We start from the raw sequence: 20078 nt of genomic DNA, 5'->3' as shown, positions 1-20078 counted from the left end.
ACAAATATTTACTCAAAGTTATTTTTTGCATGGAATTATCTATGGGTAAGCGGATTTTATAATTGGGTGCGAAAACTTTTCGAGATACGACGAAGTATGCAAAAGATAAAATTTACATTAAGGGGATCAAACTTTTGACCGCTGTCCTGCGGCTACCCTCTATGTTTTGGGAGACATTAATCCGTAAAAAAAAAAGGCACGTTTATTTAGAGAAAGTAAGTTTTTGTGTCGGATTCCGTAACTTAAAATATCGGCTGCACTGATTAGTTAGCATATTTGAGGTCGCCCCCTTCAACCATTAAGACAGAGTCCTAGAACGTGAAGATCCGATCCATAAATTAAAAGTTATTTAGAGTGGTCCATTTTTTTGTGCACTGTACGTTTTTATAATAAGCTATATTACAACGTTTCAAACTCCGCAGAAAAATATTTATTTGTTCCATACTTCCTTCGTGAACATACATTAAAATAAAATTAAAAGCGGAAACAATACTTTTATTTCCAAAAAAATATAATACAAAATAAGACTTAACAATACATATTTTTAATATTTTTCATAATGAAATGGGAAATGATATTTGACATTTATGATGAGACAATAATAGGACATACAAAGTGCAAGTAAAACATGGATGAGGTACAGAGTGTTTGGTAATGACCACCCTTCACATATATTTTAAGAATTCAATTTTCAAAATGGAGTGAAAATACAGTATGCATATTTAGGGTCATAAATGAATATATTGTAGACTCACTTAGGGCTGTTGCATTTTAATGTACACTAATATTTTCATTATATTATTGTTCAACTAAGATTAACATCATTCTTTAGTTAATTGTTGTAAAAATCTCTGTTAGATTTGAAATATTTTGTGACTAGAAAGGAAACATTAAAATTATGTGAGTGTTCAGCAAGATGTTGAACGAGAAAAAAACGAAATGGTTATCGAAGTTTAAGGAATCACTACAGTGGATGGAGGGACTGAAAACATAGAAATTTGTTTGATTGCCGGATGAAACAGATATGAGTTAAAAAAAGATTAAAAAGGGGCCGTTTAAATATTGCCGATTGAAATGAGCTACAGGTGGCTTAGAGCAGAATTCTCCATATTAAGCAACACTTCGCATGCTTTCACCATTAGCGTGTGGAGAGTCATGGGAGAAAGAATACGTTAGTTTCTGTCTTGATTTTCAAATATATTAAAAACTTTTAAGTTAAGAAACTATATGGAACTCAAAATTACATTGAACATAGTTTCAAAAGAGGGAGTCGAGGAAATTTTAAAAAATATATGTGACAATTAAATACGAAAAATATTAAGAAAGGGGAAAATGTCTTAGCACATTCCTATTCAACAGAGAAAAGGAGGAGAGGGAAGGGTCAAGCCATAGAACAGGTCTTCTCCCTAGATGGCGTATTCCAGCGCTGCTATCACGAATATTTTAGTATTTTTTGATGACCCCTCCCACTTTTTTAAAAAAAAAATTAAAAAAACCTTTTTAGGATTACGTAAAAAAGTTTTCGCTTTAAATTTGAATTTTACTGAAGTTACCTAAAAAAAAAAAAAAAAAAAAAAATTGTTAATTTAATTTAAATGCTCCCAGTGTTCCAAATTTTTTTGTTGCATTTAAATTTTCTTTCTTAAAAAAAAAAAGCGAAAAAAAACCGGAGATTTTTGTGTTTTATGTAAGCAATGCTCATTTGTCAGCAGAATATGTCATTCTCCTACCTTGTCAGCAGAAATTAGCAAATCACAAAACCCGAAATATTGGAATGGCCCTTCAAGCTACACCAGGTAATCAAACTGGTTTTGGTTCTTAATATATGTATAAAGGTGGTCATTGCGGAGTATCCTGCGTTAGTACAACAAATATGTTATTTCAGCAATTCGTACAATCCCTTCTCGCAAAAAAAATCAACGATATTTCTGCATTAATGAAATAACTTCATCGTATACAAGTTCAGGAGCATGGATACCATACACAAATTCTCCATGGATAAAGTCCCGGTTGGGTACACAGTAGCTTAATACAAGACATTTCAGTCTCCTCTCGAGCAAGCTGACGTCAATGAAATCGGCCAATGAATCAGCCGTTGCCCAAAAAAGGGCTGTGGGAGTGGTTATCTTTGTGACGTTGTATTCAGGAGGCGTATCCTAAAACGGAGAAGGGATTTCTGCAATTACTATACATTTTTAGAAAATTAATTCTAGCAATCTGAATCAAGAGATTAGAGACGAATACTAACAATTTTTATTAGCGAAGGAAGTAATTAATTAGGTATATCGGATTAATAAAACAATGAATAAATCTAACAAATGGAAATTAATAAAAGTATATTTCTAGGTCATTAGAGAAATAGTAATATATTTCATTAGAGACATAATAATTCATTGTATTAGAGACATAGTGATTCATTTCATTTGTGACATAGCAATTTATTTCATTGGAGGTAAAATAACCCATTTTATTAGAGATATAGTAATTCATATCATTAGAGAATATCGCAAAAACTTTCAGTTTGCCCGTTATGATTAAATATCCGTTCTTTTTACTTGTATAAAAAAATAAATAACTAATCAATGAATTCGTTTTAATTCATACTACGAAATCATGCACGTAATTAAAAGGCAAATGCTGACACAATAAAGCTAAAAGTAATTACAGTCTTTTTATTTATTGTAAATTGCTTGACTTACTGATGGCTTTACGTTATTAGATTGAACAAAACAAGTTCTTAAAGGTTCATTTCATCAAATTAAAAATTAACTACTATATTCAATATCATTCGACTCGAGGATATTGCTCATGGCCAACACATAATAGTCAAAACTTACCAAAATCAATCAGTTTTAATTTTTATTGAATATTTTTAGGAGACAATTTACAATTTAATCGAATTAAATAAAAATATTATCAACGAAATGTGGTATGGAACAAGTAGATACAGGCAATGTGTCCGATTCAAATAAAGCTACTTCATATTTGGAAGGAAAAAAAGAAAAGAAAAGAAAGAAACTTTTGAAAACTAAAAATAAGAAAATCTATATCTTAACAATATTCTTTGGATATCTATGTCTATATCTATTACTTCCTACTCTTCCTACACCACCCACGAGTAAAAAAAAAAAAAAAATGACTCAAAATATTGTCCCACCGAAAAATAGTCACTTCTGATTATAGAAAAGGCACCCGCCATATTTTTATATGACTAAAATATATGATGCTGCATATCATTTACCAATTCTAAGGGGACAATAGCATTCTGTCAAGCTTCAATGATGACAGTCTTCAAATCTGCCACAATTGAAACTGCTTAATTTTGTTTATCTTTACAGACTTACTGTGAGGATAGCCTTTCACGTTTTCTTGGGAATTGAGATCATGAGGAAGGGCAAACCATTCATGGCATATGTTGTTGTTGTTACTAATGTCACTTTATTTTATTTTATGGCCGTCGTTGAACAGCCGACCCAATTTTATGGGTTGACGACTACTAACGTTCAACACCGTAACCTTGTAATTTTGGGACGGATCATGGGACTCTAACCCATGATCCGTCTACCACTGAGGATATTTCACGTCAGCACTGTGGTCGGCGGAAGCCGGAAGCGGAATTCGCATTGACTGGGATTCAAACCCGGTTCGCCGCATTGGAAGGCGAGTGCTCTATCCCCTGAGCCATCGCGGCTTTACTACTAGTGTCAATTGCCAACATCAACAGGCCTGCTTGAAATCAAGCTAATTTTTAAGGCACAGAATGAGCTTCTTGTTGTTTCAGTGGCTTCATGCTTCATCTATGGCCAAGAATACGATTTAGCCACACACATGCGTCACAACCCTTTTCACAGGGAGGACTCACCTTTTATCCAACCACAGATTGTAATTTTGCCCTGGAACAGAGAACGATCAATCTCCAATTCAGTGCTTTCAAAGCTATTTTTATTTTATTTTACAACCGTCGTTGAACAACCAACCCAATTCTATGTTCAAAACTGTTAAAGTTCAACTCCGTATCCTTGTAATTTTGAACTCAACTCAGAAGACAAGGAAATACCTGGTTCAAGTATTGGGAGATATTTGCTTTCGTGGAGATCTTTTTGTTGAAACTAACCCACATTTACATTACATTGTGAGGAAAACCAAGCAAATCTCTTATGTTCAGCCTGACAGCAAGAAGATTCTAACCCATGATCCGTCTACCACTTTATATTACGTCAGCATTGTGGTCGGTACGAACCGGCTGCGGAATTCGAATCTCAGCTACCGCTGGGATTCGAACCCGGCTCACCTCGTTGGGACACACGAGCTCTGTCCCCTGAGCGCCTACGGTTCTCCCCCAGTGGTATTGATTTGTAATGGGAACTTCTTGACTTTGTGGCTCAGGCAGATATAACGTGCACCAGTCACCATTTAATACACTGGGCATCTTCCAGCTGAATTTGAACTCCAATTCTCATGAACACGATTCCAACGTCCTACCAACCAGGCTATCTCGGCCCCATGACATATACACACCCTATTATCCAAGAATCACCATTCTGAAGTTTTTTGCAACGTAAACGAGTGCATTCTCTTGGTCGAAAATCCGGCTTATGCCCACAATTCTCCCTAAATGCGAGTAAATGAGCCTTTAGCATTTTTTTTCTCTTTGGTAATCGGCAGTCTTCATGCGGCCTGGAGGAAAGGTCATATTAAATTTACTACCATGAACCATGAGCCATTCCACAGCATTTATAAACCTCTAGATTGTTGTCCATTTAGAGACGATTTTCTCTTTTTGTCAATTATCACTGCTTTGTCTCATATATTTTACAAGAAATTTGCGGAAAAAAAATTAGCAGTAGTCCATGCCAAAAGCTATATCATGCAAAGAAGTGTAAAAAAACAACACGGACATTGAGAGTGTTCAATTTTTGAGGGAGATGAATTTTTGATTAAAATACACAGTCACACTAGCTATCCAAAATTTTTGCACCCAACAAAAAATATTTCCTAAGTTTGCTAAACATCTTCGGAAACATTGATCTCTTTCTTGATTTTTAATTTTTATCAGCTTACATGGATGATAATTCATGAAAATTTACTTTGAGAAATTGAGGGGGCAGAGATTTGTAATAACTGAGGGGAACATCCCGCCCTCAACGATGCCCATGGTGTAAAATGAAAGAATTAAGATGACCCAAAAAATTTTGTGTGCTATTACAATAGTATGAGAAAAGAAAAGGATTTCTTCTCCATGGTGGAGGCACATTATTTGTGGAGGAAGGTTTCAAATATGGTGGCAAACTTGACCTAGCTGCTCCCCTAGGCTGTATGGAGAACTGGTGGCTCAAGACAGATTTTTCAGCAGGGCAATGTCTCTATTTACGTTGCCATAATCTTCACAGTGATGGTTTTTGGATAATAGGAAGTATGCAGATATGGTGGTAAACTTGACCTAGCTGCTCCCCAAGGCTGTATGGAGAATTGATGGCTCAAGATAGATTTTTCAGCAGGGCAATGTCAATTTACCTTTCCAAAATCTTCACAGTGATGGTTTCTGGATAATAGGATGTATACGCCATGAAGAGGCTGTTTTTTTACCTTATATATATTCCCAAGAAAACGTGGAGGTCATCCTCAGGAGGACTGCATATGTTAACAAGTAGCAGTTTCAGTTTATGACAGAATTAAGACTGCCATCATTGAAACTTGGGGTAATATTGATGCTAATGTCCTCTAGGGTTCAGTAAATGGAGCGCGTCATTATATGTTTCAAGTAATATATAAACATGGTGGATATATTAGCTAAAATAAGAAGTTGTTTTATTTGAACAGGACATTTTTTCCTCTCCTTTTTTGATTATTCGATTTTCTCCTGTCCAGGAGGAGCAGGAAATGAGTCGCTCCTTGCGTTTAGATATAGACTATCGTTTAGATATAGAATATGTGTTTATATACAAAATATTTGTTTAGATATAGAATATCCGTTTAGATATAGACTATCGTTTAGGTATAGAATATGCGTGTAGATACAGAATAACAGAATATGCGTTTAGATATAGACTATCGTTTAGATATAAAATATTCGTTTAGATTAGAATATGCGCTTAGATGTAGACGATCGTTCAGATATATATGCGTTTAGCTATACAATATGCGTTTAGATATAGAATATGCTTTTAGGTATAGAAATGTTTAGATATAGACTATCGTTTAGATATAGAATATGCTTTTAGATATAGAATATGTGTTTAGATATAGACTATCGTTTAGATGTAGAATATGCTTTTAGATATAGAATATGCTTATAGATACAGAATATGCTTTTAGATATAGAATATGTGTTTAGATAAAGACAATCGTTTAGATATAAAATATGCGTTTAGATATTGACTATCGTTTAGGTATAAAATATGCGTATAGATACAGAATATCAGAATATGCGTTTAGATATTGACTATCATTTAAATATAAAATATGCGTTTAGATATAGAATATGCGCTTAGATGTAGACTATCGTTTAGATATATATGCGTTTAGCTACAAAATATGCGTTTAGATATAGAATATGCTTTCAGATATAGAAAATGTGTTTAGATATAGACTATCGTGTAGATATAGAATATGCTTTTAGATATAGAATATGTGTTTAGATATAGAATATGCTTTTAGATATAGAATATGTGCTTAGATATAGACTATAGTTTAGATATAGAATATGCTTTTAGATATAGAATATGTGTTTAGATATAGACTATCGTTTAGATATAAAATATGAGTTTAGATATAGACTATCGTTTAGATATAGACTATCGTTTATATATAAAATATGAGTTTAAATATAGACTATCGTTTAGATATAGACTATCGTTTAGATATAGACTATCGTTTAGATACAGACTATCGTTTAGATATAGATTATAGTTTAGATTAGAGACTAACATAATATACATTGCTCTTCATTGGTTTTCTTTGAGTGCAGTTATGACATAAAATCATTGTAATTTTATTTAAGTGGGGCACGCTAAAATATCAAATTGGTGGATATTTTAATTTTACTTACCTGGTTGTAATGATCCATATTGTGCTTTCCATAATCGTATTTTTGGAATTTTTTCGACTCCACCATCTGAAATCGATATGTAATAATTAATATCAATTTTATATTTTAAGATTAAGATTTTCAAAATTTATATTTTAAAACCAGTATAAATTAGGAATCTAAAAAAAATAGTACCATATTTTCACACGACAGTCCTCATTTTCGGGATAGTTTAAATGAATTTTAGAAATAATTGTTATTACAAGTCACTTATTAATTGTTATTACAAGTCACTCGAAAATTTTCTTTTTGCATTAAGGTCACCGGACTTAGAGTTCTGATCGTGAGAGCTGTATTAAATTCACGGTCTCTCCCGTGTTGCCGCTAGCAGTCGAGTGTATACAGGCCGATGTTGCATGTCATGGAGACTGAGTAGCAACAGCATGAGGAGGTGGATAATGTGGCAGTCCCAAGTCAACTGTTCATTGTGGACCATTCATCGAAGTAGGTGTGTTCAAAAAGTGGACGTGTCTGTCGAGGTAGGCGAGTTCAGATCACGTCCAGGTCACCAACGAGGGGCGAATGCATATTGACAATGTCAACATTCACCTATGAAAATCATCTATCATCTATATATTTCAATAGGTTCATATTATACAATTTTTTTTTAATAAGAAGGGCATAAATTAGTAGTAATCACCATGCATTAATAAAAAAAAATTAACAGAGAAAATAATTTTGGCAGAGATATATTGGACATTTCCCGGAGTATGCTACATTGATGCTTAAGGTGAAGAACCTAATTGGTACTGTTACGCTGATGCTTTTTTCAAGTCTAAGGGCCATTGCCTGGTACTTTCTACACTGATATCTTTCTTAATCGGACATAACTGATAACAATTAAATAAGCTGGTTAAAGTAAAATGTTTGCTTCATAAAAAAGTTATTTATTGAAAAATAAAATTCGTTTTTGATCATCAATTCATTATTTTTTCTTGAAATAAAAATAAAATAATAGTACACTGTTTCATTCTTTTGTGATTTACATCCACCAAACAGTCATGTTTTGCTTCAAGCTCATTTATCATTATATACAATGCCTAGGTTAAATAAAGAATAATTGTGATATTATATAATTAGCCTCTAAAAATGTCAGGTATTCTATACAATGCATTACTCTAACGGGCATTTCACGCATTGCCGTTGACAAATTTAAAATTATGCAAGCTAAAGAGAGAACATCATTTGACCATAAGTATCCGGATATTATGAGTTGGAAGAGTGCTTAGACATAGGTGTCTCAGTTTCTGACTGAGACACCTATATCTCACTTGGTCTTGACTTAGTTTTTGAAAACTGAAAACTTTTGACTCTGATTTTGACAAATACACAATTAGAATGTGTCTCTAAATTTCACTTAAAAAATGGCAGATCGATCTTTCTTTTCTCTCTTATCTGCTAGAAGTTTATTTATTTATTTTTTTATAAATTTCTTAATTTGTTTTTAACTTAACTAAATTTAAATCGAAGAATATGCATGAGATTTTTCTCTATTGGTCCGAATTACTAAGGGTGAATTTTAGAGATTTCTAATTAATGAGGGAGCCATATATGCCGATCGTCTCCCTCGCCACCGACACTCATGCCTGAGACATACATATATTGATAGAATGCCGGTTCCCTTTTTTTCATGGATGGCAGCCTCCGCAATGCCTGGGAAGACTTTTCTCTAGTTTTTGACAGGTGACCATAGAGATTGACTTACAGGCGTTCATTACAGCTGACGTGATTGCAGAATAGTGACGATGATTTAGCTGGTTTACGCAATTCGTGTTCTAATTCGTCAAAAGGTGTGCAATGAGATTTAGATCGGGTCTCTGACAAGGCCAGTCCAGTTCTTGAGACAACTATTTTGTCAAACCATGGCTGCACAAGTCTCCATATGTGTGTATACAGTAGTTATTCTGCTGGAAAAAAATGGGCATTTCCCGAAATATTGCCGTAGAGTTGGTAGAGCAGTACCGTTCAAGAGTTCCAGATGCATATTAGAGTTCATCTTTTCAACCACAGGAGCTAGCGGACCCAGGCCGAATCATGAAAACAGCCATGATGCTTCTTCCACTTCTTTATTTAGGGGCCTGGATGTTTTTGGTCAGATAAAGTGTGAAAATCGTTTAAATGTGATGATATAAAGCACACAAAATTATTAAACTTACTTGAGCAAAATGAACTATACTTTTAGTTGAAGTTCCGGATGGATAATGTGACAGATAAACTGGAAGTCTCGTCTAAATGGAATAAAAAAGAAATAAACATGTAATGTAGTTAACCTATAGTTATATCTTAAGCGTGCAACATAGAGGAGAGTTTCGTGAAATGGAGCCAATGGGGACCCAGTTCGAATTGCTTCAACTTTTTAAATAAAGCAAATAGTTTGATTACCTACTTTCCGAAAATTCCAGTTAATAGTTTCGACCTAACTCATAGTGTTTTCTTTATTAAGTAATGTTAGTTCAATGAAAATTTAAAATAATTCCATGAAAGTAAAATACTATAATAAAACAGATTAAAATCTTCACAAAAGACTTAAGGAATATTTTGACCAGATCTGGTTAGTTTGAATTTGTTGGCTATAGACGATGTTCTGGGGTCATGCGCATACAACACTATGACAATTTGGATCGGGGTACAGATAGTGATAGGGATTATTATCCCTCGACTCTGAGGGTCAAGACTCTAAAATCATCAAAAAAAGGGTATGGTTTATTCAAAGTTAAGACGTTTTGTGTCTAATTCCATTAATTTAAATATTATTATCTTCAAAAAGTAATTAGCATATTTAAGGTTAGACCTTTGAACCATTTAGACTGAATCCTACTTCTACGCTAAAATCACAATCACTGGGTCAGAAATCTTAGAGGTGTTCAATTTTTGCTTTATTTTGAGCTTTGTAACGAGTACGCACTATTTGAACTTAACAAAAATTATAACTTACCTCATTCATTTGCTTTGGCTCCCACCCATATATCAATTTGAGCATCTCATCGCAGATTGGTTTAGCTTCCGACTCGCATACTTTATCACTCAGATATTTCATAAGTTCAGAAGTGGGCAAGAATTCATTGTATCCCACTAGTTTTAAGAACCACTGATGAAAAAAATTAAACATTAATGTTTGACAAGAATTTTACTGGTCAATTATAATAAGTTTTCGTACAGAGATGTCCAAACCAGTGGCAGAACTACATCATTTGACTTTCACCATTCAATCTATCTCATTTGTTGATCGTTAATGGCAGCAGTTTACACTATTTTACATTGAAATAAAACGTATTCTTATTGGCTGCGACTAGAAACTGACTGATCAGTGATAAACTTTCAACAGGCAGGTGAGTGAAGTGGCGTCAGCTTAGGCATCTCTATACAGTGCTATTCGGAATAAACACTCTTAATATACAGGCTGCTGACTAAATTTTCGAATCTCCCACTTAATTTTCCTTATAGCTATAGAGATGTCCTAGTCAGAGATTGAACTAGATCAGTGTTCCACTATCATTCAATCAATTTTCATTCGCATTATTCCTATTGGATGAATTGTGTTCTTATCCCAATAAAAACGTATTCCTATTGGTTGCATCTGCAACTGATTGATCAGTGATGGACTTCGAGTGGACAGGCAAGTGAAGTGACGTCAGCTCTGACGTTTCTCTGAAAGTGTGTTTAATGCAGATGGAACTGCTTTATAAGGTGCTATAAAAATTCTGTTTGACGCTGACGAATTGAAACTATAGCCATATACATGGAGTCTAATACAGATGTTTCCAAAATGCATTCTTAAAATTCCTACTGCACCCCAGGGAGCAACGCTGTGACGCGAGTGGGTCACGAGATGTGCATGACTTTAAGTCTAGTATGAATCATAAAATGGTAATTGGTTGCTAGTAAAAGAAAATGGCTCTAGGTGGAGTTGTTTGAGTTTTGAATGTATGTGAGATATGAGTAACCGATCGGGTGGAAAAAATCTTAATATTTCTCATACTCAAGCTAGTGTGAACCTGGTTTTTTTGCAGTTGCTGATTTAAAGAATAAATATTGCTCGAAAATAAATATCGTAAAAGAAATGAGATGGGCCTATATCAATAACTTTATACCACGATTTAAAAACCTGGGTAATATGGAACAATCTTATCCGTCCCACTAAATGAATTGGGTACTTGCAACTAATCTCGTGGTTTCGCATAGTGTGTTAACGTCACAGTTTTAAGGCTCAGGTTTACTATCACGCTGAATTAGTTTTAGGATCAGATTTAATTGGATACCTGCGAGCAACGTCATGCGTGTGTCGAGCATGTTCGGCATACGCGTGACGTCGCTTGCAGTCATTTAATTTCCCTGTAGAGATGTGTTTAAGTTGATTTACATGCTTACAGAAAAAAAAATTATCAAAGACAATTTGTTGCTAGTAGGCATCCAATTGAATACGATTCATTTCAAAGTAAAATAGCGAAAAAAACTGGTTGGCATTAACAACCACAATATTACACAAAGTATGGTGGTATAGTAAGTAGTAAAGTATTAAGTGGTATAGTTTGGTATAGTTTTGCCACTGGGTTAGACATCTCTATGCCTTCAGGTGAGCTTGGTAATTTCTCCTTACTTACATTTTATTTAATATTGTTAGATTCTATGATTTTAAGTATTATTATTCGTAAGTGTTAAAAAAATGTGCTTATTAATTATAATGAAAGTACTTAAATGGATTTCATACGCATGAAACGTGCATTTATATACAAATAACAAATATTATGGAGAAGTGTTTTATAAGAATGGGGTGCCGTATATTTTAGTTATAATATATTAAACGCACTTGCACATTTTGAAATTTTGTTTTATGTACTAGTAATAACAAAAATTATAAAAAAAAAAACTGTAAGACTATATAATAGTATACAGGGTGCAGGATAGAATAAAAAAATAAAATTCGAATATTAGTTCGAGAATTATTAACTGTTATATTTGACGTAAAAATTACCATACAGCCTGCTCTGTAGGCCTCAGGATTGCAACTGCAGAGTTGAAATTTTGCATGCTTAAAGGAGCCTTATTTGTTTAAGGAACTTAGCTCAATTTTTTTTTCGAAATTCTATTTGGTTAGAAAACTTTTTTCATGAATTTTTTACACGTTTTTTTTCGTTTTTTGTAACAATTTGCTATGCTGCACAAAATCTATAAGATTTAGAAACGTGAAATTACCAAGGTATGTAGAAAAAGTACAGAGAGTACGACGAAATTAAAAAAAAAAGAAATTTGACAATGTAGTTCAAGGAAGATAAACTATTAATATAATTAATTAATATATAATAAACTATTAAACAATTATAAACTATTCAGCTTGTTGCGTCGAAAAATACCATTTTTGAATAATCTGTAACCCTCTAAAATGCAACAACGAAGTTAAAATTTTGACGTACTGAAAGAATCATTTTCATTTGTGAATTTAACGTGAATTTTATTTCGATCGATATTGTCCAATATACAGCAATTATTACGATATATATTGGACAGATATTGTTTTATATCGAGCTGTCCAATTTGTTCGAAAGTTAATGCAAATTTAAGAGTTTTTTCGCAAATCTGTTTCAGTGTTTTAGATTTGAACTTTGACTATTTATCCTCTGTTGTCGAAAGTTTTTTTTTTCCTCACCAGATCTTTATTTCTTCATTTTAAAAACTCGTTCTCGTGTATATAACAAGCGATCACTTATTGAAGTGTTATATATCTCATCAACGAATAAAATTATTTCTCATTTATTTCTTCGTATTCCTTTGCATAATCTGTATTCTTCAGGTTAAATTTCTTTTCCAAGTACAGATGATTATTTTTCAAAATTAGGTAATCATCTATTTCGTTACGATTTTCATACTAGCAAGGTGTTCACAAATGAAGCTACGATAATTATATATTTCGAAAACAAAATGTTCGGTAAAACATTGGAAAATTTTGACGTTGGAAGAGAAAAAAAAATTATGAATGAGAAGCCATAGCAGAGGTTGGCAAACCTCCTAGTGTTACGAAAGGTGTTAATAGTTTTCTCATATGTTCAACTCACAAAAGGGTTAAGATTAGCTTTTAATACTGTTTTACCAATTTAAGGAAATTCGATAAGAGAATAATATGGATGGTGTTTTCCACACTAGGGAGCGCTGCAAGCTCGGGACTGTCTAAATTTCCGGGTTACTGTTTCAGTTGTATTTTAAAGCCATTTGGCATCATTGTGTTTTGAGATTCTTGCAAACAATGCATTTGATTACTTATTACTTATGTTTACAATGCTAACAATACTGTTTACAATACTAAAAGTGTTAACACTAACGTAAGATGGTGCACAGCTTGCAACACGAACAAACAGTAATAAACAAATGGAAAGAGGTCAAATCAAGACTGCCAAAAAAGCGAGTTATTCAAAATTTAACAACCATGTCACCTTTTTTAATAATAAATAACAAAATAACTAAAACAAATTTTCACTCCAAACTCCCTAGAATTACATAATAACATTAATTTCTTATGAAATACGGCAGATTTGAGCTCAGAAATTATCTAGTTTATTTCTTTTATTGAAAACAAAATTATCCGTTTGAAAACATCGCCTATCAGAATAACATGTAGTAAGCAGCTGCAAACTTTTTAACCGGAACTAGAGTAGGTCCCGAGCTCGAGATTGTTATTGTTCGCATTTCAATTGAAAACACCATCCATAGAAAATTTCCACAAATGTTCCTTTGTTGTTGATAAATTTATGAAAGGCTTACAGTAGTACTATTAGAGCCGTGGTAGTCCAGTGGTGAGGTAATCAGACTCTGGTCTGGAGGGGGTGAGGTTCGATCCTGGACTCAGCATGACTCACCGAGTGCATGCGATATACGTGTTCGTAAAATCTGTGGAATCGAGAGTCTTGTGATCCGTCACTGAACCATGAATACGGAGATCTGGTTAAAATTTCCTCCCCCTTCAGATCTATGTCTAAATTGAGAAAATTGCCTCACAAATGGCTGGTGCTGCCATCTATCCGTGGGATTCTGAGCTTACATTCTTGCGGTGACTACTCTGTTAAAAAAAAGGAGCACTTCCCTGACTTAATTCGCAAGAGGACAATCGCTGGAGGCCTTTGTTTGTCACATTATTACAAACTATAAAAGTATCAGACAAATTTGACTTATTTGTGCGGTCAAGATACGAGAAAGACAGGTGATCATGTTACAAAGATTTCGTTTTATTATGAAGAATAAATTTTGTTCTTGATAAAAGTGGTCACTTTAGAGTAGTGGTCAATAAGTTTCAAGGGCGGTGAACTTGACAGAGTCTTCAGTGCAAAAAAAATAAAAAATAAAGTGATTGGGGACATGTGGAATGTGAGCAAATTCTTAACTACTTTTTTTAAGAATAATTTTTGTGCAAAGTAAATTTGAATTTTACTTACATCGAAATTTATAGCTAGAGGAGATAGATATTTAATAGCATTTGTGATGTATCCTACGGTGGCCACTGGACCCAAAGCAATAAAAAGTTTGATCTAAAAATAAAACAATTGGAAGAAAAAAAGTGAGATTTTTTTAAATTCGCAACTTTTCATGTATTTTTGCAGAATAAGAAAGAACTGTCAATGCGTTTATGTTAAAAAAAAAAGATACTGATTAAAAGAAATGAAATAATTTCTTTTTGAGAAATATTCATTTCTAGAATTGAAAAGAAAATAATTTTTTGTCAGAATTAAATAAAAAAAAAAGTTCTTAATTTCTATCCCCTGTAAAAATTCCCTCCACATCTTTCAAAAGTAATTCTGCGTCATACGTGTTTTTTTTTTCTTAGACCCAAATTAAGTAAGAAAAGCGTATTTAATTTCTGACCCATGTGAAAATTCCCTTCACATCTTCCCCTTTTAAGTCCCTTCAATAGAACTAAGCTTTTAAAATATACAGAATTGAAGAAAAGTGTTTGTGTATATTTGCTACAGACATAGGGCAAACACGCACAACACTTATGTAGATTTGTTGTTGTTGTTGTTAATTTACGTCGCACTAGAGCTGCACAATGGGCTATTGGCGACGGTCTGGGAAACATCCCGGAGGATGATCCGAAGACATTCCATCACAATTTTGATCCTCTGCGGAGGGGATGGCACCCCCGCTTCGGTAGCCCGACGACCTGCGCGCGAAGTCGAGCACTTTACGGTAGCACAGTTTAACGAGGACCAATACCGCACACCCTCGGTCCCTACGCAGACTGATCCAAGTGGTCACCCACCCGCACACTGACCGTAGCCAGTGATGCTTGACTTCGGTGATCTGCTGGGAACCGTGTCTTAATGATCAGTCCACTGCGGGACACACTTATGTAGAAGAACAAAGAAATGAATGGCGTCCACATAGATTACGCTTCGAACGAAATAGGAGAGGGAATGAATTTACTGAATTCTTCTATTTCTTTAATAGGAATCGAAATTTGGATTGATGATTAATTGTTTCAATTTCTGTAATCTGTTTACATAGTGCTATAGAAATATATAGAATATATAGAAATTGGAGCACTCTAACTAGTCGGAGAGATATCAAACATATGATAGAAAGATTTCGTCGTTACAGACACGAAAGCTAGTCAATAAATATGTTGTAATTAAATGTATATTTTCTTTCGTTAATCGCAACTTTAACTTCAATCAAGTAATACTGACATTTCAAACCCCAATCTGTATTAATAATCCGATTTCAAACATTCATCTGATTTTGCAAATGTCATTAAATAAAAATTTTAGTGCACTTAACATTCTAACTTCACAATTCAATTTTAACGTTTAGATGAGGTATTTAAGGCTTTCTCTAATTAGTTAGGTCCGATAATTATACTATGAGTTAATAATTGGAAGACTATTCGGAAAAAAAGCAACATTGGATATTATCATATCAGCTAATGTAAATATCATTTATTATTTATTTTTTCGTTGCTTACACAGTGGTTGAGTAATTATAAGGTCAGAGGCAAGTTGAAGAAAATTTTGCTGGAGTTCGAGTCGAAAAAGTTTATTTAACTTTAACTCCAGTTTCCAAAAAGTTAAATTTTAATTCTTCAACTATTGTGTTATAATATAAAATGAAATTTTAAATAAAAAACCTTTAATCTAATTGTAAACAAAAAAAGAAATATATAATTTGAAATATCCGTATTTTTTAAAATTTGGTCCAAATTAAGCCCACAAGAAAAATCTGGTGAAGGACTTGGCTTCGATCCTTAGTAGTGGTGTCAAGTCCACCCTGCATTAAATCGGAAGGTATCCCCTTATCTGGGAAATAAGAGCTGTTTAGCACATTGTCGAACAAATTGCCACAATCACGTTTGGTCTCGAAATTGTGGGCCTTCAACTACAACGAACTTTGCGGAAATATTTTACTTTTACCTACAATTATTTTGTTTTATTAAAATTAATTTAAGTTATAAATAACTGTGAAAAAAATTCTTTCTTCATGAAATTATTTTGGAATTATAAACCAATTTTAGAAATGGTTTCAATGATTAGTGACTATTTTGGTTTCAAAATGTTTTATTTCAGGTGTCTTTCGATTGTTGAAATCAATATCGTGTTTTTTCCCCACTTAAGCGAGGAGAGGAAAACTTGAAAACATATTTAGGATGATATCTACATCTAGAAAATTATTTTTCTTTTTCCACTTTCAACTTTTTCAGCATATTAAAATACATATATCAAAAGTGAAAATGTTTTGTGCAAAATTGGCAATAGTATTTTTATGCTACGACCACATTTGTTTTAGGCAAGTCTGAGAAGTAGAGATTTATAAAAATAATATTAAATAATACTATGTTATAAAAAATGCCCAAATATAAAAAAACAATATTAATGAAATAATAATATTAAAAAAAATATTAAGTAGTATTAAAAATGTCAAAACAGTTTTAAAATTAAGAATTGCAGTATCCTCGTCATAGTTATTTTTGATTGAAACGTTTGCTCATGTACATACGTTTATGGACAAACTTACGAACAGACGTTACGGTACGTCAAACGCTTAGTCATGATCAGAGTGAATTTTAACCAATAGTTTTTCAGTTTTGAAATGAATATTTTCCTATGGCAACGTATAATTTATTCTATGGATTGCCATTTCATCGTTAGGTGGCGCTTTCAGTGACTTTTACTCATTAGCATTTAATGTCTAAACTACTCCCATCTGAAAGTCTGTTTATGCGGGAACAAGAGTGCAAAAAAGGCTTATCTTCGTAACTATAGTAACCGCGAGTCTGATGTCTGGAGGAGTTCTCGTGATAATCGGTCAGTATCCATTTTGACAGGACCAGGTTTTTGGTATGTTCCCGCTGTCAACAAATTAGGGACGTGACAGAGCTTTAACAGGACACTCAACATAAAACAAGTGATACCTTTTCGTTCCATTCTGGGTATTCCGACAGAAGTGCGAATAAAACTGTCGTGCCTTGAGAATGACCGACATAAAATAGCTGTTTCTGCTCTGTCTTGTTTAACATGTAATTCATCATCGCTGGCAAATCCTTTTCCGCCATTTCTTGAAAACTGAAATGTAAAAAAAAGTTAGTTTGCAACATATGTTACGTATTATATCGTGATAATTGTTTGATACTAAATAATAAGATTTGTTCATAATGATAAGATCAAGAACAATATAAGTAATTTGAATGCAGTATTATTGTATCAGGTTGTATTACTTAAACGATAGCACGTTGAAACTGGAGGGACTCACTATTCTGTGAGACTTAGAAATTTGAAATTATGGTGCATTGAATAAAATGGATAAAAAATTGTTTCATAATTGTAACACAAAAGATGGATAAAAAATTGCAACATAGATAATAAGCTTGTACTTAAAAATAGCACGCGGACCGTTCGGCAAGCTCAGACGAACGTCAAATGATTTTACAGGGATAAAACTACTTGGTGATTTAGTTGGTTTATTTGGCATTAAATGTTTTTTGGAATTTAAATTATTACGATTGTTATTTTATTTTCTAACCGTCTTTGAACAGCCGACCCAATGTTTGTGTTTATCACTACTAATGTTCAACTCCGTAGTCTAATAATTTTGAACCCAATCCAGAAGACAAGGGAACTCCTGGATCTAGTATTGGGAGAAATTCACTTTCATGGAGGACTTTTTGAAGGAAATAACCCATATTTTCGCTACAAGGAGAGAAAAAACCACGAAAACCTCTGACGGTTAGCTTGATAACAAGAGGATTCTAACCCATGATCTGTATACCATTGAGGATATTTCACATCAGCACTGTGGTCAGTTTGAGCCAAGTGCGGACCAGCCATCACTGGGATTCGAACACGGGTCACTTCATTGCTCGATCCCTGAGGCATCGTGACTCTACAAAAGTTATTGTAATTTTATGTGTTTTTTTCCCAATTATTTCTTCTTTTCTGTTATAAATTGTAAAAAAAAAGGATCCCTGTTGAGTAAACTTGAGAGGTTTTAAAGATAAAGGTATTAAATATAATTTTTAATTCTTAATTTTACTCGAATAGTATTTCTGGAAGACGAGTTTGTTTCTTTACATACAATAGTATTTCTTACTGAATTCAAAATTTCAAAAAATAAATTAGGAGGTAGCGTTGATGTGCTATGCATGATGAAAGAAAAAAAGATGTTTAACTCCTTAGCATTGTAATTTTGAACTAATCGAATCCCAATCCAAAGGAACTCCTGAATGAAGTATTGGGAAAAATTTTGTCTTTGTGGAGGACTTTTTGATGGAATTAACCCGTATTTGCGTTACATGGAGAGGAAAACTACGAAAACTTCTCACGGTTATTCTTACGATAAGGGAATTCTAACCCATGATCACACGTACCACTGAGGATATTTTATATCGGCACAGTGATCGGTGCTAGCCGCGGGCGGAATTCATATCAACCAGCCATTTCTGGGAATCGAACCCAGTTCACTTCACTGGAATGGAAGCGCTCTATACCCTAAGCCACTACGGCTATACAAGTACTATTAATAAAAACTCAATTGAATTGCTAAACATATTAAGCATGTTCAAAATATGCTAACATAGGTAATGATTATCAAACAGTATCACGCTGATGCCGTCTAAGTACAACGCTCGTACACACAAGTCATCACGGGTATGTCGATTGAATACGACGCTCGTACACACAAGTCATCACGAGTATGTCGATTGAATACGACGCTCGAACACATAAGTCATCACGAGTATGTCGACTGAATACGACGCTCGTACACACAAGTCATCTCGAGTATGTCGATTGAATACGACGCTCGTACATATAAGTCATCACGAGTATGTCGACTGAATACGACGCTCGCACACATAAGTCATCACGAGTATGTCGATTGAATACGACGCTCGAACACATAAGTCATGACGAGTATGTCGACTGAATACGACGCTCGTACACATAAGTCATCACGAGTATGTCGATTGAATACGACGCTCTTACATATAAGTCATCACGAGTATGTCGATTGAATACGATGCTAGTACACATAAGTCATCACGAGTATGTCGATTGAATACGACGCTCATACACATAAGTCATCACGAGTATGTCGATTGAATACGACGCTCGTACACATAAGTCATCACGAGTATGACGGTTGAATACGACGCTCGTAACGGAAGGGTTCAAATGAAATGTAATATACCCTTGCACAAACATAAATACCGTTTTGAAACGAAAAGTAAGTTGAAACCATTGAAAAAGTAATTAAAGGCTGTACTCAGATTGTTTCTGGTATGCTACTCATTTCTTTCAAGCATCTTGGATTCTGCTCACCTGAAATTCCAAAATGCATATTCACTTGGCTTCAAGGTTTTATGTTGCCTTGAGTAATAATTTCCTCTTGAATTGGCGATCCATACGTCATACCCCAGGTCAGCTAATATAAAACCTGAAATTAAAACGATAAGTTATGGTATTAAAATAACAGAAACACGCACTGATTTCAACATTCATTTAGCTTTAATAAAACT

At 33.8% G+C, this 20078-nt stretch overlaps 1 protein-coding gene across 2 annotated transcripts in view; it reads right to left on the bottom strand.

Moving 5' to 3' along the window:
- Positions 1–474: 474 nt before the first annotated feature.
- Positions 475–20078, bottom strand: part of LOC107446577 (lysosomal acid lipase/cholesteryl ester hydrolase) — a 44920-nt gene continuing 25316 nt past the window's right edge. For both annotated transcript variants that reach the window (XM_043053970.3, XM_043053971.3), the window contains exons 3-9: positions 19882–19996; positions 17478–17628; positions 14509–14601; positions 10023–10175; positions 9244–9315; positions 7049–7114; positions 475–2156 (exon numbers count right to left, since the gene is read on the bottom strand). In XM_043053970.3, the coding sequence (XP_042909904.1) occupies positions 1917–2156; positions 7049–7114; positions 9244–9315; positions 10023–10175; positions 14509–14601; positions 17478–17628; positions 19882–19996 (890 nt within the window). In that variant the 3' untranslated portion in view covers positions 475–1916. The remainder of the gene's footprint in view (positions 2157–7048; positions 7115–9243; positions 9316–10022; positions 10176–14508; positions 14602–17477; positions 17629–19881; positions 19997–20078) is intronic.

This window comes from Parasteatoda tepidariorum, chromosome 9, assembly GCF_982258835.1.
Source record: "Parasteatoda tepidariorum strain Cologne lab strain chromosome 9, Ptep-v5.0, whole genome shotgun sequence".
Classification (NCBI taxonomy): domain Eukaryota; kingdom Metazoa; phylum Arthropoda; class Arachnida; order Araneae; family Theridiidae; genus Parasteatoda; species Parasteatoda tepidariorum.
This window is presented reverse-complemented; position numbering and strand designations above follow the sequence as displayed.